This window comes from Ostrinia furnacalis, unplaced genomic scaffold, assembly GCF_004193835.3.
Source record: "Ostrinia furnacalis isolate ACB-3 unplaced genomic scaffold, ASM419383v2 OfSCF7353, whole genome shotgun sequence".
Taxonomy (NCBI): domain Eukaryota; kingdom Metazoa; phylum Arthropoda; class Insecta; order Lepidoptera; family Crambidae; genus Ostrinia; species Ostrinia furnacalis.
This window is the reverse complement of record NW_021137592.1, coordinates 250,641-276,195: the sequence shown is the minus strand read 5'-3', so window position 1 is coordinate 276,195 and position 25,555 is coordinate 250,641. Positions and strand designations below refer to the sequence as shown.

Sequence of the window (25,555 nt, the reverse complement as noted above, 5' to 3'; positions counted from 1 at the left end):
TTTTAATATTTAATACACTTCCAAAGATAATATAATCCTAACAGTCTAAACGCAATGTCCGCAAAACTTATGGCAAAACTGAACGCAAAAATCAAGAACCCTGTCGTGGCTAAACGCAATCCGCGAGAGCCATAAAGAAAAAAAAAAAAGTATTGGAATTTATCGACTGAAGTCGCTGTTTGGAAGCAAGTTTGATCGTAGTATGGAAGTTTCCGTACCCTGCTTTTGACACTTTTGACAGATAACAGATTACTCACTAGTGATGTCACTGATGTACTTCATGAGTGATGTGTAAAATGCAAAGCGACATACACACAAAAGTGTGTCCTTACTCTTCTTCTTATAACATCTTTGGCAGATTTTTATTTTCTTTTTTTCTTTTTGACAGTTGACTTGACAGTTTTGTGTTGTGTTTCGCGTTTGTTTGTTGCTGTGCCGCACAAAGAGACTATTTTGAAAATATTTGTTTGCTGTCGCTTTGTTCTGCGTAGTTCAATTTGAACTGATTAAAAAGTGATTCTATATTAATAAAATTTTAAAAATGTCAGGTTGTGATTCTCAAAAAGCAGAAAGCTCTAAAGATAACATTTCTACCAATTCGATCGACGAGGGTTTGCCGAGAGAACTGAGCCAGTTGAGCCTTTCAAGTGCATCGAGTCAAGATGAGTTTTATTGTGATAAAGGCCATTCTGAAATAACACTTAAAAACTTGTTCCAATATTTTCAATCTCAAAAATTATGTGACGTCGCACTAATTGCTGGAGGATGCAGGTAGGGTAAACCGTATAGCTATTGCCCACTTAAAGATTTCAAACACATTGAGATGAAAAATTAAAGAAAGTATTTTAATTATCGACCATTTATGACTTTTTTCTTATAACTCAATAAACTGTTAAACAGAATATTAACAGTTTTTAGTTAAAACTTACGTAACTTAGAAAATATTGATATAAATTTAAAATCCTCCAAAAAGTACAGTCATTGCCCATTACTTACACTAATTGCCCACATCAAAGCACAGTAATTGCCCAGTATCTTAAAACAAAATAATCAATTTTAAAATGACAAAATAGGCTTTAAAAAAACAAAACAAAACATTAAACTTAAATTCTAGTAATACAGTCTTCAAAATTTCAAAATAAATTGCGTTTGGCTTTACTAACATACTATCAAATATTTCTTGAGCTGATGTTGATGAGGCAGAATCGGTAGAGACAGAATCATCTACTTCAAAACATAGATGACGCAAAAATTTGAATTTTATATGTAATTTTTTTTCTTCTTCGATATAATCAGTTCAAGTGGTTGCTCAGATTGTTCAATTAGCTGTTGGTTATTCTTCCCTAAAGTTGTATCTATTTCCTTACAATTAACATTTTCACTAGTAGATTAAACGTAGGATTTTCATTTTTTGTATTTGCGTTTGAATTTTTATCAATTTTTTCAAGCCAAACCATATTTTTCAGCAATTTATCTTGTAGATAAATTGTTGGATATATCTCGTACAGCTTCGATCGCTTTTTGCAAATTTTCTATGCTATATTGAACTTTTGGAGTCTTTGGCATACTGAAAATGAAACATTAAAAGCCATTTTAATATTTATGCCTGTAAATTGCAAAACAAGTCTAGCAATGAGCAACTTAAACAGTGCTACTGCATGGTGGCAACACTCTAATAATAATTGCCCTGGGCAATAACTATACATTAACATATGGCAATAACTGAAATGATGGTGGGCAATAACTAAAAATATACAGATTTACGTGCAGTGATTACCCACCGTTAAAATGACCGTTAGAAATCAAATTTTATCAGTTATTTTCATTGATAATGGAGAAAACACTTATAATTTCATCATGACTATACACCATTAGTTGAATATTAAATAACTTGCAAAAAAAATTTAACCTCTAAGCAAGTAATTCCTTAGTAAAATTGTTAAAGTCTTTACCTGTTTGAGTAACATTTTCACCCGTCTTGAGAAAATCCGCCATAACTGTTTTTTTTTTAGTGTTTCCTATTCTAGATTTTAAATCAACTGTACATTGATCTCGGAGCCATCTACTTAGTAAATTCAAATCTAACTGGAGTAATTCAAAGTCAGCACCTGACAATATTATTCTTAAAGTGGGCAATTACTACCAGTGGGCAATCACTCTCTGGTTTACCCTATATGTTTATATCATCTAAACAAAGCATTTCTTTATCATTTCCTGTTACTTTTAAGGTATAAAAATATTAAATAATTAGTCAAAAATGTTATTCTGGATTGGCGTCACATTCTCCTTTGTTTTTTTGCAGGATTCCAGCCCACAAAGTAATGTTAGCATCATGCAGTGAGTACTTTGCTGCTATGTTCACTGGATCATTACGAGAATCACAGTTAACAGAAATAACTCTGGAGCGGGTTGATTCACAGGCTCTCCAGGCTCTTGTGCGGTACTGCTATACTGGAACTATAGGTATGACTCATGCTATGTTTTTCATTGTACTTAACATGACTTTGATTCTCTAAGACAAACATGAAGTTTCAGAGATCTATAAATAAACAACAGTATAAATTCATTAAACCTCACATGTCAACTGATACTGAAACCAGATATTTATCAATTTATATTTAGATTTTTTTAAAGAATGAGCTGACTGATGCTTTCTAAAATTTTCTTTTCAATGGATTTAACTCTTTATCTTTCTGCTCTCTTTCTTTATTATCAGTATAGAAGAGAGTGAGTGAGATATAGAACTTGGCATAAATATGTTTATATTAATTTGCAGAACTAAGGGAAGAGACAGTAGAAGTACTTTTGTCTACAGCAAGCTTGCTGCAGCTAAATACAGTCACAGATGCTTGTTGTGCTTTCCTAAAGAAGCAGCTTGATCCATGTAACTGTTTAGGGATAGCTTTGTTCGCTGAGCAGCAGTCTTGTATGACTTTACACAAGAGTGCTTTGGAGTATACTTATCAGCATTTCATGCAGGTGAATAAACTATATTACCTACAGTAGAAACCTGATTATCTAGATCAATTAGAACCAGGGGTATTCCGGATAATCGATTTCAAAGTAAAATCAAACAGTAATTAACTTTTTACAATAGAAAGGGTTTTCAATACATCATTAGACCATTAGATGAATCCTCTTTTCACAATGATTGGGTGTAACGGTGGCACGCCGTACCGTTTTGATGGCTCTAGGACCCTAAATCGGTAATTAGAACCGGGAAGAATGAGTCCGGATAATCGAGATTCTACTGTATTATAATAAATAATTTATTTCATAATATTATAAAACGATTGTATAGATATTATGAAAAGATTACTTATTTGTTTTGTAAAATATATCATCAGTTTACTTTTGTTTAGTTTGTATTTTACCAACATTATGTTAAACAGCAAAGCTTTATTAATAGGTGGTGAAGCATCAAGAGTTCTTATCTCTGCAAATGGATCAGCTTGCAAGTTTGCTCAAGTCCGATGACCTCAACGTGATAACAGAGGAGAATGTTTTTGAAAGTCTGATGACATGGGTGCAACATGACAGTGCCAACAGAGAACAATATTTGCCAACTTTACTGAAGCTTATTAAGTTACCATTACTTTCTTCTGAGGTATTGTCTATTGTCACATAACACCTTTATTTTAGTGTAACAGTATTATGTATTGTTTGTTCGTTCATTTCAGCCAAATGATATCCACTTCTGGACAGAAGTCTTCCCTAGGATTGTCACAATTTACATATTGATTACAAGGATTATGTATTAATATTAATAATATTATGTGAATCTTCTAATTTCAGTACTTAATCGATAAAGTGGAACTAGCATGTGGTAATGTCCCAGAGTGCCAACCCTTGATAATGGAAGCTGTCAAGTGGCATCTTCTCCCCGAAAGACGCTCATTGCTTTTCTCGCACAGAACCAGGCCAAGGACATCAACAATTGGACGATTGTTAGCTATCGGAGGCATGGATGGTTATAAGGTACTTTTGGGAGATTTTTGCAACTTTGTGACATCAAGCCAGTTAGATAAAACTGTACTGTAACATTCTTCAATTGCACTACTGCTTACTTTGGTAATAATATGTATCATTATTTTTAAAACAGGGTGCAAGCAATATGGAAATGTATGACCCCAGAACCAACACATGGACTCCATTTATGAGGATGGGCGCAAGGAGGCTACAATTTGGCGTAGCAGTGCTGCAAAATAAACTTATTGTTGTTGGAGGCAGAGACGGTTTAAAGACTTTAAATACGGTAAATTATTACTTTATCAACTCAACTTCCAAATTATGTAACACACCAGACTATACATTGAAATTATATTTACAGGTGGAATGTTTTGATATGACGTCATTAAGTTGGAGTACACTGGCGCCGATGAATACACACCGACATGGATTAGGAGTTGCAGTTTTAGGAGATGGGCCTAATTCGCCTATTTACGCAGTCGGCGGGCACGATGGCTGGATATATTTAAATTCAGTGGAAAGGTAATTAAAATTATCAGGTTCAACTTTAGCATACAATTTTATTTAATTCTTCTATGTACAATTTTTCTTCTTTTTATAGAATAAGGATTTTTCCTGGGTAAAAAAGCAAGTTTTAATTGGCGCGATTACACTAGCGCTCGGAACGTGCTATGGACTTCAGCCGCGTCCCGTTGCTTCGTTCTCATTCTTTTTTTTCTAGGATTATGTGGTTTTCATAATGTCTAACAATATTCATAAAGGCTATATTACCGCAGATGGGACGCATGTTCTCGCACGTGGACCATAGTTTCGCCGATGACGGGTGCGCGGAGCACTTGCGGCGTGGCGGCACTTCGCGGACGACTGTACGCGGTGGGCGGCCGCGACGGCGGAGCTTGCCTGCGCTCCGTCGAGTGCTACGATCCCACCACCAACCACTGGACCAACTGCGCTGCTATGACGCGTCGCCGTGGGGGAGTCAGCGTGAGTAGTAACACCTAAAGTGTCCATTCAACATGTTTTTTTTTTTTTTTTTTTTATTTATGTTTTGTATATTTATTATGTTCTTTGAGTCATTTCACAGTCACAGCTAGGGCGGGAATTCGCTGCCTGCTGCTGTATTTCCTGAACACTATAATCCAGGCCTTTTCAAGGCGAGAGTGAATAGACACTTACAGGGCAGATATATACCATCCGGGACTGCATCTCACTTAACACCAAGTGCGATTGCGGTCAAATACCTGCCTTGTCTTGCATAAAAAAAAAAACATTTTTCAGGGGGCCCTGAAATGCATCATAGCTTGAACGAGCGAGTACTATCATCTTGAATGGCTAGCCCAACATCTAGGCCATTCTTTTCTTTTTGGGGTGCAAGTAAATAAATAACTAGCGGCCGCCCGCGACTTCGTACGCGTGGATCCCGTTTTACCCCCTTAGGGGTAGAGTTCTTAATCCTTCTTTAGCGGATGACTTACTTGACTTATGGTCCTATGTCCCCTAGATGGGACAGAGGGCGTCCACAACAGTCCTCCATCGCGTTCGGTCTTGAGCTATGTGTTTGATCTCGCTCCAAGTCTTGCCAATCTTCTTCGCCTCGTCTGCCACAGTGCGCCGCCAAGTTTGCTTGGGGCGACCACGTTTGCGTTTTCCTTGGGGGTTCCAATCCAGAGCCTGCTTGGGGATGTGATCGGGATCCCTTCGTCTTTAGCGGATGCCTACGTCATAAAATCTACCTGCATGCCAAAATCAGCGTCTAGTGGTTTGGGATGTGCGTTGATAGATCACTATGTCAGTCAGTCAGTCAGTCACCTTTGAGTTAATGTTTAGATTAAGAGAAATACGGGCGATTTCCATAGGTGTGCGCGGCGGGCAGCTACTTGTACGCGCTGGGCGGGCACGAGGCGCCGGCGAACACGGTGGGCGGGCGGCTGGCGTGCGTGGAGCGCTACGACCCCGCCGCCGACTCGTGGCTGCTGCTGGCGCGCCTGTCCTACGGCCGCGACGCCATCGGCTCCTGCCTGCTCGGCGACCGCATCGTCGCCGTCGGTGAGCACCCGCTTGTTTAATATGTACACATAAAAGGCGTCCACCCACAAGGTGGACCAAGAACCTCATAAAGCCCAGGGTTCGAAATTATCAAGATAATTACGCTTCATGATAATTATCGGATAATTATCAACAGCATAAGATACATTTGTCATATTGTTTCATAAGAAAATCTGATGTTACATTGTTTCAAGTCGAGTTATTCGTTGCGAATAACTCGACATCGCATAAAGCGTTGTGGAAAATAGAAAAAAAAATACGGTAGATAACGAGTGATCGTTGTGGAGGCAAATAGATGGGATTTATTCATCTGTTTAAATCTGGTGTTTCATCACCAGTAGACTCAAATGCGGAAAAACACGTTCAAAAACTTCGATTACATATCACTTTCACGAGCGAATTTTTTTGTCATTATCAACCGATAATTATCAAGCTGTTATTATCACGATAATTATCATTGATAATTATCCTTTCAAACCCCGATAAAGCCGCTGCCTCGAATTTTGCGTGCAGCGGCAGCAAGAAAAATCAAAATCAGCATAAAACAGCCCGCGCGTCTGCGAATTTTAATTCAATATCTTTCTACGGTCTACGCTTCATTACAGATTCTGACTCAAAATCTTTTAACTGTGACATTTTTTTTGCGTAGGTGGCTATGATGGAGTGCAGTACCTGTGCGTCGTCGAAGTGTACGACTCAGAGTCGAACTGCTGGCGCAAGCTCGCGCCTCTGAGCACGGGGCGCGCGGGCGCCGCCGTGGTGGCCGTGCCGCCGCCGCGCAACCTGTTCTGATACCGCGGCCACTCGCTGCTCACCTACGTCATCGCCTGAGGCGGCGACGCCGGGTGAGTGACGTCACAGGAGTCATTGGACTGTACGCTCAGAGTCGGACTGCTGGCGCAAGCTCGCGCCTCTGAGCACGGGGCGCGCGGGCGCCGCCGTGGTGGCCGTGCCGCCGCCGCGCAACCTGTTCTGATACCGCGGCCACTCGCTGCTCACCTACGTCATCGCCTGAGGCGGCGCGACGCCGGGTGAGTGACGTCACAGGAGTCATTGGACTGTACGCTCAGTCGGACTGCTGGCGCAAGCTCGCGCCTCTGAGCACGGGCCGCGCGGGCGCCGGGTGAGTGACGTCACAGTGAGTCAGCAAACCCTATCCGTAGGTACCTCAAAAGGAAAAATTGTGTGTAGGTTCCCCTTTTACATTGAACCCAATGTAAAAGGGGAAGCTACACACAATGTCGAATGTGTATTTTTTTTAAAGTGTTGTACAGTTTTGGATTAGTGTAACTCATCATTATCTACTTACTAGCTTTCCGCCCGCGGCTTCGCCCGCGTGGAATTTTGTCTGTCACAGAAAAACTTTATCGCGCGCGTCCCTGTTTCAAAAACCGGGATAAAAACTATCCTATGTTCTTTCCCGGGACTCAAACTATCTCTATGCCAAATTTCATCAAAATCGGTTGCGAGGTTTAAGCGGGAAAGCGTAAAAGACAGACAGACAGAGTTACTTTCGCATTTATAATATTAGTTGGGATTTGTTTCAGTTCAGACGAGCGGTACAAATTCGGTTGGATGCAGCATTCAACTACATTCTCGGTAATTGATCTCAATGTATTTGAAAATGTCCTAAAATACCTGTGGTAGAAATAATACTATAGATTTTTAGTTCGTAAATTTGTATTGTAGAGACTGTTAGTTATTTTGTGTATTTACATATTGACACTCCTAGCTATTATGATAACATTGAAGGTGTGAATTCAAAAAGCAAATTTTTGCCCCAAATCAATGAAATAAGTAATTATTTGATCTAAAATATATTTTTATAAGATAATGGCTATTGGACTTTAAAAAACTATAATTAATTAATACCATCCATATTTATTATCGTTTTTACATTATACAAACTATTATGTTTTTGTGTAAATTATTACATAGTAACCATTGATATTTTAGCTTAATATCTTTTACTTTAAGTTTTGTACTTGTAGTTGACGACACAAAGTATTACTTTCTTTTATCAATGTAACCAGTATTAACTTACATCCGATTCCACTATTACATTCGTATAAACTTTTTCGAATACTTAGATTTATGTTTTATACTTAACTTTCCTATCAGCAATCATTCTTGAATGAACTATGTATTTTCAGAACTAAAACGTGTTTTAATATTCTAGTAACACGTTGTTTTAATATTTTTACTTCAATACAGTTCAATATTAAGTTAGCGACATAAGATTCTCAATCTGTACTGTCATTTTATTGTCTCACCTACACGTAATAAATGTTATATTACCCGTTCGCGCTAAGTTTGCCGGTCCGTGGAATGCGCGTCCCCTCCCCCAACCGCGATTAAACGCAATTAGTTAGTGATTAAACGCAAATAAGTGTTTTATTTTACGCAAATACACAATTTTTATCAATATTAACAAATAAAAAATATGTTCAATATAGTTTGCTATAGTTATAGACGCTTTCCTTCGAGTGACGTCATATCGCCAGCGGCAAACTTATCGCGAACGGATAGTATCTATTATTACGTGTACTGTGATTCTATCTAATGAATAGACATAAACCTACAAAGCTATATTGTATTTTCAATGTTTTACAAAGTCTTCAAATCACTGAATCTCACATAATTAAGGCAAGTGAGTCTTTTTCATTCAAATTCGTGCACAGGCTTTTAAACGTATTTTAGATCACCCGCTTGTGATACTTTTGTATGTGTTGTGTAGGTATATATTTATTTAGGCCCGATTCGAACAAACTTTTATCCGAGAATAACTCCTATACCAGGAGTAACTAACTAGCACATTGACAGTTTCAGTATGGGAAATATGTCAAAACTGACTATTTATTCTGAGATTAATATTTACTCTTGTTTGGTCGAATCCACCCTTAAAGATCAATCCGGTAAGCAGAAGGTTTAGGGTACTTTCTAAATCGGATTTTAGACTAATGGTAAAACTGACTTGGCGATTGCAGCGCCCTATTGCAAGGGTGTTGATGTAAAAAAAAATGCTGACATGAACTGTACAGCACAGCCGAGGTTTGAACTCGACGACATGCATCAGTGGTCTACGGACATGGTTTACTTACTGATCATGATGCTGATGGATCTCAAATATGTATTTTTAATTAAAATTCTAATCTTACTACTATTAAATGTATGTATATAGGTATATTTTTATAATACTTCAGGATTATTCATCAAACGCTGTTCAGTGGCAGGGCCATTCTAAACTAATTCTGAAATAATTTCTACGCTCTGTACTGAAATATTACTATATTACTGTGTCTATCGAATACATACTTAGACTAAGTGAAAGGCCCTGACAACACTAGCGCAAATGATAATATTCGTGATATTGTGTATGTGTATATCAATAGTAAATAGTAGTGACGTTTGTTAGTGATGTAGATGTAGTAAATATTGTATTTGTATTTTCACAGACTTTTTGGTTTAAACGGAATTATTTCATTCAATCAACATGTCTCACGAAACTCTGTTTGCGAATACTTTTATAAAAACAAAAAACACGTTCTTTATTGATTGCTTTATTGTACTTTTAGTTTGTTCAACAGCAACTTTCTCGCAATCTTCTTGTAGGTAGTTAGTTCACATTTGAATATAATATGCGAATTTTCATAGCTCCCAACAAATCGACCCTGAAAATCGTTGAAAATGTGTAGTCGTTTTTCAAAACTAGTATTACTACCACCACTAAATCCGATTGCGTAAAGGCGCGCGCGCACTTTTGTCACCGTAACAATATGTCTCTCTTTAAAAAGATGTACTGTCACGGTGACAAAAATGTGCAAAAAGTCACCCGTGCGCGCATAGCTTTAGAAGTTGGAAGTTAGGCAGCTTTTGTGCATACGAACTATTACGAACTGTCAATTAATTACATGACCTCTGATCTTTTTTGTATGAATTTAAAATATGTAGGTACCTATGTTAATAATTAAAGTCCTGTGCTGTGATGATGATTGCAATGTAACATCCACAGGACATTTGATTTTATGTCCATAAAAAGGAAATTGTAATCTTACAGATTTAGGTAATTTTAAAACGTGTAAAATCTATTTTTTAATAAATAAATATACACATTATAAGCAATGTCTTCGTTGTTTGCATTTCTCCATTCACATTAGGTTTGTTGGGCAGTCAGAGACCTGCAATAATACAGCGTTACGTTAGCCCCTATCTGAGGAAAGAAACCACTTCTGTCTGTGATCTAGTGGTAAGCCCTCCCCTGTTTCCTGTCCCGTAATCCCGTCTCATCTGTGATCCCGTCTCAATCCCAGAAATGTTTTATACTCGATTTGGTCAATGGTAGGACTAATAAACAAAGTATAAATTAACTACACTGAACCGTCCCACCCCCACCCGTGACATTGACAGGGGCGCCACAGTCAATACCGGATCGCTGGTTCCATTGTATCGTTGGAATGTTATCGATTTATTGATAATGAACGATGGTGGCGCCCTCGCCGCCCTGTCAATGTGATAGGTAAAACCACAGATATGGATTAAAACGGTTTCCTGATGGGACCCTTCATGACCCCTCCATAACCCAGTATTTATAGTAGCGCCCTCTTATAGCTGGGACGGTTCAGTGTTGGACAAATGTAATAAAAGCAAATTGATTCGTTTTCCTAGCTATGGGTAAATGGTAGAGAATCCCTACCATAGCTTTTACCTAATCCAACCCTGTCGTGGCACTCGTGGCTAAACGCAATCCGCGAGAGCAAAAGAAGAAAAAAGCATGTTTCGACTTCTGAAGGTAAGATGGCCAATACCTTGTGTGTGAGTTTATGATTCTGGGAGAAGCTAACTTTCCACCCTTCATCATAGCTCTTCATGGCCTGATAGCTTTCCTGTTAGCCTGATAGACACATCTCTGTTCAGAGAAAGGCATTTTTTTCTATTAGTTTTTTTTTTGTAAATTAGTGTCTATCTTTAAATCGTTGTCAACCAAAAAAAAGTAGATCCCTTTGCCACAAGTTTGTAAAAAAAACAAATGTCACTCAGTTCTTTTATAAGTAATCTGTGGTTCTTTTTCAGTCATCTTTGAAATCACGAGGCTATAATTCTTGAATTTCAGATTGAAGAAATTTGCCTGTATCGTTGAAAATATATTTCGTATTATCCTCTAACAATGGCTTTACACATCCCCAAAGCACCAGGAGTGCCCCAGATGTTGAAAGAGGGAGCACGGGTAAGTTCTTACTGTATAACCAAAGATGATTAAATCCGGTGGTTTGTCATGTGCCGTGTGGTTAACAGTATGATTCTATTTTTGCGAAAAACTCTAAAATTTAACAATAATGCTGTTCGGTAACTATTAAATTAGTATTAAAATAACAAAAAAAATAGGTTTTATCTCATAAATATTTCAAAAGTCTAAAACATCAAGATATTTTTTGTTGAAATTTTGTCTGATGCTTTATCTAAAATTTATTTATTTCAGATGTTCTCTGGTTTGGAGGAAGCAGTATATCGTAATATAACTGCTTGTAAACAGTTTGCCCAAAGTGTTCGATCTGCTTACGGTCCAAATGGGATGAACAAAATGATTATCAACCACATTGACAAACAGTTTGTTACTAGCGATGCTGGTACAATTATTAGAGAACTCGATGTGGAGCACCCAGCAGCCAAATTGATGGTTCTCGGCAGTCAAATGCAAGATGCAGAAGTGGGTGACGGTACCAACTTTGTGATTGTGTTGTCTGGTGCTCTATTGGAAGCCGCTGAAGAATTGCTCCGACTGGGCGTAACAACCAGTGAGATAGCTGAGGGCTATGAGAGGGCACTTGATAAGTGTCTAGAAATCCTTCCCGAGCTGGTCTGTCAAAAAATAACTGACTTCAAAGATATTCCAGGAATCACACAGGCCATTCAGTCTTCTATTATGTCTAAACAGTATGGTTATGAAGATTTCATTGCTGGACTCGTGGTTAAAGCCTGTGTGGGTTTGTTGCCTGAGAAAACTACTTTCAATGTGGACAATGTTAGGATTTGTAAGGTATGCATTACTCAATTATTGAATCAAAGTGTGTTTTTGTTATGTTTAAACATTTCTCAAGCATCTTCATACTTTCAGGTCCTTGGAGCTGGTCTCCTCCAATCAGAAGTATTATCTGGAATGGTATTCAAACGTGAAGTAGAAGGGGATGTCGGTTCTGCCACTCAAGCCAAAGTAGCTGTGTACTCTTGCCCTGTAGATATCACACAAACTGAAACCAAAGGCACCGTTCTGATCAAAACAGCTGATGAACTTCTGAACTTCAGTCGTGGTGAGGAGTCACTCCTCGAAAAGCAAATAAAGGACATTGCTGATGCAGGTGTGAAGGTAGTCGTTGCTGGAGCTAAGTTTGGTGATATGGCTCTACATTACCTGAACAAACATGGACTAATGGCAGTACGTCTCAATTCTAAATTTGACCTCAGACGTCTGGCAAAAACTGTCAATGCTACTGTAAGTAATTCTAATGTTAGTAGTATACAAATGTATTTTAATAGATTGGAGTATTGCATTCAAACCAATGAATGAATTTAAGGTGCTGCCCAGACTAACTACTCCTACTGCAGAGGAACTCGGCTACTGTGATGTTGTGAAGGTGGAGGAAGTAGGAGACACCAGAGTGGTTGTGTTCCGTATGGAGAGCACGGAGTCGCGCATCACCACCGTCGTCATCAGGGGGTCCACTGACAACTTCATGGATGACGTTGAGAGAGCTATTGATGATGGTGTCAACACTTTCAAGGGCATCACCCGTGATGGGCAGTAAGTACAACATAAACTGAGCAAGAATGTTGTTTATTATCATTACAATAATTCCATAAGTTTCATGATATGATAAATATGTAAACATATAAAATGTATACTGAGTTTATAAATCCTTTTCCAGATTCGTCCCTGGTGCTGGAGCAACAGAAATTGAATTGGCTCAAAGGCTTCTTCAGTATGCCGACACCCTTCCTGGACTTGAACAATATGCTGTAAGGAAGTTTGCAGTCGCCTTAGAGAGCATTCCACGAGCCCTGGCAGACAACTCTGGTGCCAATGCTACAGAGGTTGTCAATAACATCTACAAAGCACACAAGGTATGTATAGTAATCAACTGGGTAGTTGACCAAAATATTCCAAGATAACTTACTATAAATAGTCAAACGATTCCCTTTGCTATGCCTATACATGTATCTATGGGAATATCGGTATGCTAACTTTTGTGATAACTTGACCAAGATTTTTCTTAAATTGCATTATATTTTATATGATTTTTCTTTTTTCAGGAGGGTAACAAAAATGCAGGATATGACATTGACTCTGAAAACAATGGTGTCACAGATGCCAAAGAAAAAGGTATTCTTGATGCTTACATTCTTAAACAGTGGGGATTGAAATATGCAGTAGGAGCAGCCACAACAATCCTAAAGGTTGACCAAATTATCATGGCCAAGCGAGCAGGAGGTCCTAAACCGAAGCAACCAGCAGGAAGTGATGATGAATCTTAAGTCAGCTTACATACTAATTAGTTTTAAAGAAGTAAAAAGTATTTTCATTTATTCATTTGTAATTTGGTAACATTGAGTTAATAAGTTATTTTTATGTACTCAATAATATTATTTTCAGGCTTATTCGATGTGCCTTTGCTATTTTTAACTTTCGATTGTCACAAACTTGTGGCTGTACACAAATAAAAAACTAATTCACTACATTTTGTTTGTTTATTCCCATCCAAATTTGAATTAACTCAGCTCCAGCTTTGGCTCCTCTCAGATACCACTCGCCGTTTACAAAATATTTTCATGGCACCTTCATCTTTGTGGCGCGAACTGCACTGAACAGTGTTATTTGGTTATTAATTCTAGGAAGGGTTCAAGTTCATTAATGAAGTTTTAAATGCTTACTACATTTTTTGTGTCTACCACATAGAAGAAGATACTCTTTGTCCTTGCCCTTACCAGCGGGCTGTGGTGGCACGGCTTACAACTCTTACAAGTGGCACTTTTTGATCGAGTTTATTGAGTCTAGGGCTGGCTGGTCTGGTAGAACTTAGAACTATCCTCAATGACCTCAATCCTAAAATCTATCTGTAGACCACCTCTATCCATATCTGTGAGACCACCCATGGCCACCCATAGTTCCGATTCCGATTATTTTTAAAATCGGAAGTGTCGGTTTTTATTTGGCCAAATAATTAGGAACCACAACCTTTTTTATGTACAGAAAAAAAAATTAAATGTCAAATGTCATTTTCCGTCGCGATTTTACGGAGCGAAGAAAACAAATTGTTCTTTTTATTTTGTTGAAAATTGGAATTGATCGATAAAATATACATAAAAATAACTAATTGTTATCAAATAAGCAATTAAGCGATCTCATACAACTTCAACTAAATAAAATGTCGTCGTACAAAGTGAGTAACTACGATTTTTCCAAACAAAACATTTTTCATGGCCGGTATTCTTGGCTATTCCAGAAATATGTGAACCAAATCAGTGATTACAACCAGTTTCCTTGTTGGTTTGGTAGTGTAAAATTGGATTACATGTTAATAAAAAAAATCTGAATTTAGGTTTGGGTCTAAAAAGTGTTCAGAAGGAATACCATACCTATGTATCTATCAAAACTAGGTACTAGGTCAGTATATAATAATTTTATTTACCTGATACCATACGAAATCATCCCTTTTATTTTTAGCCTATAGATTCCAAGAGAGAAGAGTTCAGACGCTATTTAGAAAGAGCTGGGGTCATGGATGCTCTTACAAAAGTTCTTGTAAGTTTATATGAAGAACCAGATAAACCAGAAGATGCATTAGAGTATGTCCGCAAACACTTGGGCACAGATGGTGGTGACGATGAGCTGGAAGCAGCTAGGGCCCGCATTGCAGAACTGGAAGCTGAAAATGCTTTGCTAAAAGGGGAAGCAGCCCCAACGGAAGGATAATAGTAGAATATTGTTTATTGTTACAAGATACAGTTCAATTATAATGATCTCAATATTAGCTGTATATTGATCTCAAAAGTATTCATGTTGAATCTGAAGATAATTTAACAAAGTGTTATTATCTGAAAGTATTATTTTTTGTTATGGATAAGTTTTTTTTAAGTTGTGCAAGGAGCACCATTAAATTTTATGTTTGAATGATTACATTACTTGTTTTATTGATACACCTACTACTGTCTTTAATTTCATACTTGTAGTCCTTTACAGTTGAACATTCATTATTCATGAAATATCAAACTATCATAATATAAATAAAACTTTTAGTTACATAAAGTTAGGCAATTTGGATTTATTGGATCAAATGATACTGCATCAATTATGATGATAAGTTGCTTACAGGTACCATTTTTATAAAGTGGTAGACATTAGACATTGTGAATAAACATAATACATAAACTTTATTCTAATAATTTATTGTTTTGTAATAAATTGTAATGCACTCTTTAGAGAGCTATGGTAGGGAAACAAATTTTAGTTTTGTAGAATGAAATACATATTTTAGAGGTTTAAACATAGTATATTATCCTTGTCTAATCATGCCACAGCTACAACATATCTTGTTTATTTAAACAGCAGCACTGATGAGTTCAGTGTATTTTTTGACTTTGCTGGCAACACTCATATCTACATACTTGTCGCCGATAGAGACAACCATGCCTCCAATCAAGCTAGGATCAACCTTTGCTGTGAGTTGTAAGGTTTCATTGGCCTTCAGGAATTTCTGAAACAAAATATTTATGTTTGTATTACTAGGAAAGTGGTCAACAAACAATATTTGAGGGTAAGGTATCCTCCCATGTATGCCGACTGGCAGTCATATTACTACACCTATTACAGTACAATAGTGCTCAGTTGAAAACAAAGAAAGCTGAGCATAAGTATTTGTATATCATGACTTAACTTTTTCACATTATGTAGTTAAATAGTCAATTACTAAATACTGGTAAGAGCAGGATTTGAATATTTATAAATTGCAATGCATTGTTGTAGTTTCATGATATTTTTATTTAAAATATTGATTGCCAAGTAAATACAATCAGTTTATTTATTCTTGTTAGAAACAGATTTATACATTCCATTTAGAATTACTCTACTACCTTCTAACTTCTAAAAATATCATTAACATCCAACTATTATTGTAATATTGGCACTAAGTATTAATTTATAGTACTTACCTTTAGTGCAGCTTCTAGGTTCTGTTTCTGGGCCTGGTCCAGAGGTTTGGCAGTGATTACTTCACAAGTAACCTCGCCACGGTGAGCAGCCATCATAATTTTGAAAGCATTGATAACTGTGTCCAGTTTGCCAAGACGGCCATTTTCCGCCATAAGTCCTAGCAAGTTACCAGTGGTGGCAGATAAATTGGTCTGGAAATAAATCATTAACATTTATTTTGTTTGAATCATAACCTCACTTTAGCAGTGATGGTATACAGACATAAACCACTATCCAACTAACCTTGGTAGAAAGATGTTTCAGAGCATCGACTTTGAGGGACCTCTTGAGGGTAGGATTAATCAGAAATTCCTTAAGTTTGGCGTCGGTTTTAATAGACTTCTGGAAGCTTACAAGTTCCTTTTCGACAGCGTCAAGGGACTTGCTTTTGGATGCTGCAGAATAAAGAGCCGATGCATAGCGGCCTTCCATGCCGAATACTTGAACCGGCGGCTTTACCATCTGAGCTGCAGCTGACGAGGTGCTCAAGGATCGCACCTGCAAAAGCACATTACGTAATTTAAGCATTTTAATATATCGAACTATAGCACTTAAGTAATTGGTCAGACTTTTACCAGCATATTCGTCTTCAGGACTGACATGATAGTGAGTTTATTGGACCGGTGATTAATGTGAATAATAAAATTATGCAGGGGCTGGAAAAATTGTCCTGCCCTTTTCGTTCAGAAATCACAGACAGGTGAAGAGCTGTCAAGTGTCAAATCAACACAATCTCAATGTCAAAACTGTCATAAAATTTGTGTTCCTTTTAGTTCAATAGTTGTTAAGATTGTAGCTAGTGTAAAAAAAGTCAAGGTTTACCGTATTCAATTGATAATTCAATTATAATACTACGGACCTTTTTCTGTAAAAGGAACATACAACCGGATCTACCGGTTTCGAAGGCTGACGTAAACAACATACATTTTTTGATTGAACTTGTGTCGAAATCTTGTGTTTTTAATTTTATTTACTTACCATGATCAAACTTGAGTTAATTACACAGTACTGTTAGACTATTTCATGTTGAATAATCAGTGTTCACATTGTTCATACATTCCATATAAAATTTACTGTTACAAAGTAGGTAACCATGTCGCGCCAAGTAGATTCTAACATCTCTAAACTATTGGAAGGTCTTGGTTTGGAAGGAGATGAAAACGATTTTTGTGATTTTACTATCGCTGATCAAAATAGTGTTGCTGAATCTCAGGGTATAACTCCTACAACACCGTCTAATTTCAAACCTGTACTTGGGGAGAATGTCACATACGTCGTCGCTTGTGTGATAATTAATGAAAGTAATGAAGTTTTAATGATGCAGGAAGCTAAAGAAAGCTGTGCAGGCAAGTGGTACTTACCTGCCGGTCGAATGGAGAAAGGAGAAACTATCGTTCAAGCTGCTATAAGAGAAGTTTTAGAGGAAACTGGTATGCATTGTGACCCCAAGACTTTACTGGCCGTTGAAACAGCAGGCGGCATGTGGTACAGATTTGTATTAATTGGTGATGTCGTTGGGGGTCAACTCAAAACTCCTGCTAATGCAGACAAGGAATCTTTACAAGCAAAATGGATATCAAACTTACAAGAGATAACACTGCGATCTAATGACATATTGCATTTAATTGAGAAAGCTAAATTATATAAACAAAATCATTCCAGTGGGTCCTGGCACAAAAATTTAATGCCAGCACCAATTTTACACACAAAGGATTTGTTGAGGTTGATTGTAGTGATAAAAAAAAGAAGTACAAACAAATTGCATGTGTTATTGAGTGAGAAAACATCAATACATTTTCCAACGTGTGAAATAAATCCTGCTAAAAGTGTCCATTCAACATTGAGGAGATTTATGGTAGAAATGTTTGGAGCAGATGTTGGCCAACACAGGCCTCTGGGATTACTGAATGTAGAAGCTGATCCAGGAGCTGATGGACTATGCCTGACCTTGCTTGTTGCCTTTCGCCCTCCTCTCGAAGAAGTACCCCTGATTGGCAAATGTGCCTGGCAAGAGGTCGGTCGAGACAATGAAAATAGACTGCTCTCTTTAATCACAACTAAGAATTCAACTGTTGAATTGCATGTCGTCCGTTAGTTTATGGATTTTATTTTAAATGCCATGAACATCAAAGAATACTCAATGACATAGTTATAATACTTGACATTATTTTATATTTGACTGGTGGTCATAAGGCCAATGCAATTTATTACATTCTGTTTGGATTCAAAATAATACATAGGTGTACTTACCTTAGCCTTAAAGTTTGACTCACCAGCTTATAATGTATTGCCTAAATTTTTTACTTTGCTTTAAATCATGGTTCTTGATCATTTATATTTAGATTGGTTAGCCAATCTATACATTTATAATGTAGGTAACTTAGAATGTAAATTGAAGTACAATAACTTGGGACATTATAAACATTACATACTAACATAGATTTTAAGAATTTATTAATGGAAAATATTAATGTATCAGCTCATAATCTGTTTGTAAAAAGTTGTAAAATTCTCTTTATAGCTAAGTTATAGAAATATATTATTACATGACAATACTGGAGTATGGTCTAAACATAAATTATGGCGCGTCATGCATTTCGCCTTTCGCACTCTTGCTTTATCGCATACTGTAGATAGTGACATGGTTTTGACCATGTATTAGAAACTGTACTTTTTTTAATGTAAAAAAAAATACATCATATCAATAAAAAATGTGTTATGTAATAATGTAATTTATTATAAGAATCTCATTATAACTTGTATACTTATTTTTTGTATTTCTGGGCTTTAAACTGTAACCAATGGTATTAAAGGTATTTATTTATTTAGCTCATAGTCTAACATTATTGTTATTGTATTGTTGTTACTTAGAGATCAATATTTTCTTTTTATACAATAAATTATAGGAATACTTATTTAAGCGTTTTTCGTTTAAATCTCCAATACAACCCAGAAAAAGGTTCTAAAACGTGAAAAATAATATTAGGTTTAATGGGGCTATCTAGCCTTACGTTGTAGCACACACACGCGTTTTAAAAACGCGCGACTGCATGTTACCTAAGTGGACAGAATATTGGTATGAAGTTGAACTTGTTATCCTACTAATATTATAAAGGTGAAAGTTTGTGTGGATGTATGTTACTCTTTCACGCAAAAACTACTGAACGGATTTGGTTGAAACTTTACAGTATTATTATTTGTAACCCAGATTAACAAGGTTATAATTTATGGCAGTCTGTTGCACTAAATTTCATGCGGGTGAAGCCGCGGGCAAAAGCTAGTATCTACATAAATATATATTAATGAACCATCTGGATCAGCTCTCCTTAAACGGGGATTAGTGAAGTTTTTGTTCAATTGGAGCTTATAATGGAGATTAATGAACTAAAAAGTTCATTAATCCCCGTTATATTAGTATTTTATTTTTAACGTAATAAAAGCCATAGGAAATCTCGGCCTATTAATATAATTTTAAGAGGGCATCCTTTAGTGCGCTTTAAAAATAAAACATGTCTTATATAATTATTTTCTAAGCTCCACAGTGTCATTCATTGCCACCGTACATTTTTCATGAATGGCTTTTTTTTTTAAGGGACGCGCGCTTGTAGCTTGAAGAGCTTTTCCAGCTTCACCGGGCAGAGTGGCGAGTACAGAAGGTACTCTAGCCTTTTGGCGATCGTCGGTCCCAGACCCGATCAGTGGCGAACCCAACTAGAGGGTTACGGCGGGCTCACTAGTGGGCCCGATCGAGGGGACTACGGACGCGGCCTGAGGGCGCCACGGTAGGCTCGGACCTCGGCTCAGGCCGTGTCCGGGGGACGGATTGGGAATGGCTTTTATATTCCCAATGGTTATTTATAAAGCTACCCTAGCGCCTCTAGCGGCAATTTCATACACGATTTATCCTCCTTGTATAGTTTAGAAAAGATCATTTATAGTTTCCAGTCCACCCTGTACAGCACAGCTCTGGTGGAAATGGCTTAGCACAAACGCAGCAAGATACAGATTTCGTGAACTAGACATTTTATTCAGCTTTTAAAAGGTAGCATGTGCGTAGTGCGTACATTCGGCAAAATGTTACCTTTGACTTTGCGCTGCGACAACGTGGAGACCACACTTGATCAAGTCACCATGCTTAGAAATAATAACGCATTGTTTTATTTTGTATGATTTATTAAAGCGATACAAAACCTTGCACTGACTAGACAAATCGAATACATCCTAGCTATCCGATAAAAAATTCAATTGAATCGGGAAATGCATTGCGTAATAATAAAATAATTTATACATAATTTGTATGTTTTTATGAGATATAATAAGCCTTCCTTTCAAATAAATATTTTCTAATTTTTAATAAGTAGTAAGTGTAAATCTACAAGCAAACTTTTGCTGTCTTGATTTATAGGCCACAAAAATTTATGTTAATGCACATAGGAGTTTCTGTGAAAATCTCTGAAATTAAAAATCAGTAGTATGTTTCTGTGAGTATTACCTAGTTCTCGATTTGGCATAAATTAACTAAAACGCACAATAAATTGTGTAGCTGGGTCTTTCCGAAACTATACTGTCTTTTAGTTTTAGAGATAAAAGAAACCTCACAGATGAATCAAATCTTTCGCAGGGTATTTTATTTGAATGATGTGCAAATAGGAGGTGTGATTCTCAAAGTATTACGACGAATAAAAGTGTATGACTGAAATACGTATGCAAGGGTTTACATTTATCAGCTAACAAATGATGACATACCATAGAGCCCATTAAAGGGCAAGGCTAAAACATCTGTAGGCGTGATTTCAATAACAAGCAATATCTTTTGGTATTATTTATGTTCTACTGAATTTAATTTAGGTATTGAATAGGTATGTAATGTAATAAAATAATTAACTACTTACTGTATGATGATCCTGACGGATTTTATCAATTACATAATTTAAATTCCTCTTAAATACTTTGATAATCACTCCTGATAAAAATACAGGTAACAAATTTTAATAACAATAATGTGTTTTGTAAATAAATTTTAAAGAGTTGCCATCTTAAGTCCTTAAACAATACATTTCATGTATCAATTACAAAAACAAAATACAAAAACAATCATTTCATTACAACTTCATTAACTTTAAAATTTCATAGCATTCATAAATGAAACAAAATAAAAATTATACACATACTCCCGTAAACTATACATTGTCTTTGACTCTATACTTATTAATAAACTAATTTCTATTTTAATGATGATCAATTTTCGAGTAATGATTAGCCAGTATCAGTGTTCATTTTATGTGTACTTAAAAAGCAACTACATAATCCATATAACTATTATAAATTAAACTGGTAATCAAAAGGCTCTTTTGCCATTGTCATGTGAGAATTGTATAAATAGGTATCTACTAACAAATAAATTAGGAATAAATTCATAGCCGAGATTGGCATGAATTGTGTAATACTAGCCCTCTAGATGTATGCCTTGGATCCAGGAAGAGAGGTCGGAGGACGTCGGGCACTCGAGGATGTTTTCGGCCGGATCGTCGGGAGCGAGCAAGCGCCGAGCCGCGGCCTGTCCCGAGAGGTAGGCGCCGTGTGCAGTGGAGTAAAAGTTGCTGTGTGTATGCTCTCCAGCAAAGAGCAGCACAGGCTGAAATGTTATTTATATGCATCAGTAAAATTTCTTTATTATTATAATGTCTTGTTCACAAGGTTTTAGGATTATGTAAAGATATCATAAATCTGCTGAAAGTATTGAATTAGCCTATATGGCAACTACATTTATCTCACTTCAATCAGTAGATAACTTCAAAATGTATACAAACTATGTACATACTAGCTTTTGCCCGCGGCTTCACCCGCGTGTAATTTATTTTGTCACAGATCGTCATAAATTATAGCCTATATGTTATTCTGGGTTATAAACAATAATACTGTAAAGTTTCATCAAAATCCGTTCAGTAGTTTTTGCGTGAAAGAATAACAAACATCCAGACATCCAAACTTTCACATTTATAATATTATAGGATAGGATAGGATAGTAGGATTTTCTTACAATCTGTATTACATGTGTATCTCTGCCTACTTTGTCTACTCTTTCTTTAAATACATTTCAGCTAGCTTAGTGTATCTAATATTGTTTAGTCATTTATATCCAATTTATTATCATATTTTATTACATTGATAGCAAGTTATCAGATGAATACCAGAGTTATGATAAGAACTTAAGTAACTTTAGACCATAGCTTTGGCTGCATTTATTGTTTTATTATGAAGAAAATAACTTAATACGACTTCAATAAAAATTTACATAATTTTTAAGCCATAGCAGTTACTAAAGGGGGAAGTTCATTTGAGGGAATAGTATCTAAAATCATAACATTGGAAGAGATAATATGTAAAGGCTTCATACCTTTTTGTCATGAATATTTCGAAATAAAGGCTGGGCCAAACTTTCAATATCACTTTGACTAGCTCCAACAGCCAGTGCTGTATATGATCCTCTGGTATAAGGTTGCTTCTTCCAGCTTGTACTGAAATCATAAAATCCACATTTGTAATGATAGTTAAACATTTTAATATAAATTGCAATACTTTGATGTAACATTTAACATACCATACACATCTCTGTGGCTCGGGGACAAATGGGTCATTTAAAAATTTACGCAATATTTTTGTGCAAGTTGAACCTACTTCCTCCATGGACAAAGTCTCCATATACTCTGCCTCTTTACCTGACACCCACCCCAAAAGGAGGGTTTCTGTCACTTTACTAAATGAGTAAATCTTCTTGAACCAAGTCTCTGCCATGTCTCCTGGATTTGGTGAAGACTCCCAAAGCAACATTATTTCTGTTACTTCAGGATTTAGAAAAGGTCTATCATATTCTAAGAAAATTTTATCTACAGCACTGAACAATAGTCTTTCAATAGATTCAATTTTGTACTGAGGCAAGGAAGGCTCAAACAAACTGGCAGCTTGTTCTTTTAGAACACCTAATGGAATTGTACATATCACATGATTAGCATAATAACTTTCCCCATTTTCACACACTACTTCTACAGAAAAGGGATTTTTCTTCTTTGGTTTTTGTGCATTGTCTTTAACTGAGGGTCCTTCTCCCGGGTTCACAGTTTTATCTGCAGCAGAGGCAGAAGTCCTAGAAATATCTTCTATCACAGTCTGATCAGAATCTTCTGATTCCTCTCCAATATCTTCATAACAATTTCCCGATGAATGATGATTTGAATCCCATGTTATCTTTTTTACAGGTTTTTGAGACAGTATTTTGTCTAGTGAAATATTTTTCTTCATAGGTTCTAAGATAGAACTGAAACCTGAAGGGATCATAATGTTCCCACCTTGCAATTCAGTATAACTGCCTAATTCTAGAAGATCTATTTCATCCATTGTATTGCATCCAGATATACAAGTCTCTCTTTTTAACAAACAGTCAAATATAAGACGCCTTAACTTTTTTTCTTCGGATGAAGGCAAACGCTCCAAATAAATAGTTGCTTCTAAATTTATGTGCTCTCCTACACTATGAATATCGGGTGGAGGCAAATACTGACAAAGAAAGTACTCTTCGCATCTTCTTAAAAAGCAGACATAGGCCTCATGTATCTCATGCAAGACTCCAAACGGTACCTGTTTCCCATCTTCAGTGGCGGCTATAACCTTGTGCGGTTTGGGTATATTTATAATATTTACAAGTCCGTTGGCCATTGCCAACTCAAATATTGGATTACCAAGTACTCCATGTATCCAATTAGCTCCTAGTTCAACGTTGTGATTTTTCAGAGGAATGGATATAATACGACCACCCAAACGTTTTCTTGCTTCTAAAATTATAAAGTCCTCCATACCATTTTTTACAAAATAATTGGCGGCGGCCAGTCCGGCCATACCACCGCCAATAATTATAACATTATGTTTATTATTATCACATTTTTTACTAGAATTTATGTTTTCGTCACCCATAATATTGAAAAATATTTATGATCACAAAATTTATGTCACCACACTTTTTGACGTCCAGCTGTTACGACATCCGCCATGTATATATGTCATTTTAGTGTTGCCATTAAAAGTTTTCTATTCTTTTCACGTAATATTTTATCTAACAAGTATTAATACTTGTTTTAGTAACAGTGCCTACGCTGATATTTAAGTAGTCTAATAAGGTAGTTGACTGGAAGAGAATACCATAAGCTCATTGAGCTCACCTATTTGGCCTTAGTATATTGCAATAAATAAATTTAACTCGTAACCAAGCGAATAAAAAAACTAAAACAAAAATGATTCAATAACTGGAAACATTTTAAAATAAGGGTATTTCGCCAAAACAGTAAATTTTCTGTGTCCAGGCAGGCGAACACATGTTTTTTTATATCTATATGTATAAAACTATTTTTATGGGAAAGTTCATCAAAAGTTTTATTTGTTTTTGCTATTACAATAGCAGAAACTACAAATAATACCGTAGAAAAACTTAATCAAAAGTCGATTTTCTAATTTCCTTGTTATGTCCATTACTGTTGTTTGCCAAAATGAAGGCACATTATAACAAATTGAAGCGTAATTTCATTCTAATAGCACTCTCTTTATATTTGAGAAACGTTTGGCTATCGGAAAATAAAAACTTTAAATGTCAAATATTTAAAGGAAGGAAATAAAGTGAAGTTAAGTTCTTGTCCGAGTCCAAAGTATAATTTCCCTGGGTCTTCTTTTCGACCATTGTAGTAACGAAACGAAAGAACTTAGAATGTAATGCACTGCACCGTTACACTCGGCCATTTCATCCCAAGAGGTCATCGAGGCAGGACAGTACTTCGTTGAACAGTTTCGCGTCAAATCGCATAAGTAGGTCCCTCCTTGGGTTTTTGTTTACTAAAAAGTCAATTTCTTTGGACGGTTTTTTGCAGCTAAACAATGGATTAATTTTATTGTTTATTTACACATATGTAGTGTTTGTAGGGGTAAACCCATGATTTAAATAGTAAATGCATAGGGTAAATAGGTTTTTGTCTGGGTTGTCTTTTAGGCATAAATCTAATTTCTTTGGTCCTAATTTCCTTGTTTTCCATGGCATAAAATGGCCTAGGAAATTATAACAGACCATTTTTAATTCGGCGTAAAGTCAAATTTTGAGTATTTCTTTATTAGAATAAGTTTAAAATTTTCATTTTAAGAAACGGGTATCAGAATAGATATAAAACAACTTGTTTTTAACTCTTAACTCAATCTACTGCATTTATCTCCCTTAGTTGTGTAAAAAGGTCGTAATGATACAATATTCATTGGAATGTTTGC

At 36.3% G+C, this 25,555-nt stretch overlaps 6 protein-coding genes across 9 annotated transcripts; 4 read left to right on the top strand and 2 right to left on the bottom strand.

Moving 5' to 3' along the window:
- The first annotated feature begins 394 nt into the window (after positions 1-394).
- On the top strand, positions 395-8,411 carry LOC114364158 (kelch-like protein 5). 4 transcript variants are annotated; one of them, XM_028320172.1, is made up of 12 exons: positions 395-771; positions 2,303-2,463; positions 2,777-2,979; positions 3,410-3,607; positions 3,796-3,978; positions 4,103-4,255; positions 4,331-4,491; positions 4,746-4,953; positions 5,826-6,015; positions 6,665-6,774; positions 6,959-7,042; positions 7,562-8,387. In XM_028320172.1, exons 1-11 carry the CDS (start codon positions 542-544, stop codon positions 6,989-6,991), a joined length of 1,830 nt encoding a protein of 609 aa, XP_028175973.1. In that variant the 5' UTR covers positions 395-541; the 3' UTR covers positions 6,992-7,042; positions 7,562-8,387. The 4 variants fall into 4 exon arrangements, with proteins under 4 accessions (XP_028175973.1, XP_028175972.1, XP_028175971.1 ...); XM_028320171.1 differs by having other exon boundaries at positions 6,959-7,046; positions 7,563-8,387; XM_028320170.1 differs by lacking the exon at positions 6,959-7,042 and having other exon boundaries at positions 396-771; positions 6,665-6,860; positions 7,563-8,411.
- Positions 8,412-11,079: 2,668 nt separating this feature from the next.
- On the top strand, positions 11,080-13,560 carry CCT8 (chaperonin containing TCP1 subunit 8). Its single transcript, XM_028320162.1, has 6 exons — positions 11,080-11,239; positions 11,492-12,049; positions 12,128-12,502; positions 12,585-12,811; positions 12,936-13,131; positions 13,321-13,560. Exons 1-6 carry the CDS (start codon positions 11,180-11,182, stop codon positions 13,540-13,542), a joined length of 1,638 nt encoding a protein of 545 aa, XP_028175963.1. The 5' UTR covers positions 11,080-11,179; the 3' UTR covers positions 13,543-13,560.
- Positions 13,561-14,236: 676 nt separating this feature from the next.
- LOC114364153 (c-Myc-binding protein) lies at positions 14,237-15,200 on the top strand. The gene is made up of 2 exons (XM_028320164.1): positions 14,237-14,447; positions 14,732-15,200. The coding sequence occupies exons 1-2, from the start codon at positions 14,433-14,435 to the stop codon at positions 14,978-14,980; spliced, it is 264 nt and encodes an 87-aa protein (XP_028175965.1). The 5' UTR covers positions 14,237-14,432; the 3' UTR covers positions 14,981-15,200.
- Positions 15,201-15,536: 336 nt separating this feature from the next.
- On the bottom strand, positions 15,537-16,974 carry ATPsynO (ATP synthase subunit O, mitochondrial). Its single transcript, XM_028320157.1, has 4 exons — positions 16,831-16,974; positions 16,499-16,753; positions 16,216-16,407; positions 15,537-15,761 (listed from the first exon to the last, which is right to left on the bottom strand). The coding sequence occupies exons 1-4, from the start codon at positions 16,855-16,857 to the stop codon at positions 15,606-15,608; spliced, it is 630 nt and encodes a 209-aa protein (XP_028175958.1). The 5' UTR covers positions 16,858-16,974; the 3' UTR covers positions 15,537-15,605.
- Positions 16,975-17,157: 183 nt separating this feature from the next.
- Positions 17,158-18,679, top strand: LOC114364144 (8-oxo-dGDP phosphatase NUDT18). The gene has a single exon (XM_028320156.1). It carries the CDS (start codon positions 17,349-17,351, stop codon positions 18,348-18,350), a length of 1,002 nt encoding a protein of 333 aa, XP_028175957.1. The 5' UTR covers positions 17,158-17,348; the 3' UTR covers positions 18,351-18,679.
- Positions 18,680-20,774: 2,095 nt separating this feature from the next.
- Positions 20,775-24,298, bottom strand: LOC114364143 (spermine oxidase). Its single transcript, XM_028320155.1, has 3 exons — positions 22,857-24,298; positions 22,653-22,773; positions 20,775-21,890 (listed from the first exon to the last, which is right to left on the bottom strand). Exons 1-3 carry the CDS (start codon positions 24,221-24,223, stop codon positions 21,702-21,704), a joined length of 1,677 nt encoding a protein of 558 aa, XP_028175956.1. The 5' UTR covers positions 24,224-24,298; the 3' UTR covers positions 20,775-21,701.
- Between the last annotated feature and the right edge of the window lie 1,257 nt (positions 24,299-25,555).

Coding starts and splice junctions, on each gene's coding strand:
- ATPsynO (XM_028320157.1), bottom strand. CDS start 16,857: ATGTCAGTCCTGAAGACGAATATGCTG. Junction 16,754..16,830: donor TCCTGAAGACGAATATGCTG/GTAAAAGTCTGA, acceptor GTGCTTTTGCAG/GTGCGATCCTTGAGCACCTC. Junction 16,408..16,498: donor TGAAACATCTTTCTACCAAG/GTTAGTTGGATA, acceptor ATTTATTTCCAG/ACCAATTTATCTGCCACCAC.
- CCT8 (XM_028320162.1), top strand. CDS start 11,180: ATGGCTTTACACATCCCCAAAGCACCAGGAGTGCCCCAGATGTTGAAA. Junction 12,050..12,127: donor ACAATGTTAGGATTTGTAAG/GTATGCATTACT, acceptor TCATACTTTCAG/GTCCTTGGAGCTGGTCTCCT. Junction 12,812..12,935: donor GGCATCACCCGTGATGGGCA/GTAAGTACAACA, acceptor ATCCTTTTCCAG/ATTCGTCCCTGGTGCTGGAG.
- LOC114364158 (XM_028320170.1), top strand. CDS start 542: ATGTCAGGTTGTGATTCTCAAAAAGCAGAAAGCTCTAAAGATAACATT. Junction 772..2,302: donor CTAATTGCTGGAGGATGCAG/GTAGGGTAAACC, acceptor GTTTTTTTGCAG/GATTCCAGCCCACAAAGTAA. Junction 3,979..4,102: donor GAGGCATGGATGGTTATAAG/GTACTTTTGGGA, acceptor TTTTTAAAACAG/GGTGCAAGCAATATGGAAAT.
- LOC114364143 (XM_028320155.1), bottom strand. CDS start 24,223: ATGGGTGACGAAAACATAAATTCTAGTAAAAAATGTGATAATAATAAA. Junction 22,774..22,856: donor GAGCCACAGAGATGTGTATG/GTATGTTAAATG, acceptor TTATGATTTCAG/TACAAGCTGGAAGAAGCAAC. Junction 21,891..22,652: donor GAAATATTCATGACAAAAAG/GTATGAAGCCTT, acceptor ATAACATTTCAG/CCTGTGCTGCTCTTTGCTGG.
- LOC114364144 (XM_028320156.1), top strand. CDS start 17,349: ATGTCGCGCCAAGTAGATTCTAACATCTCTAAACTATTGGAAGGTCTT.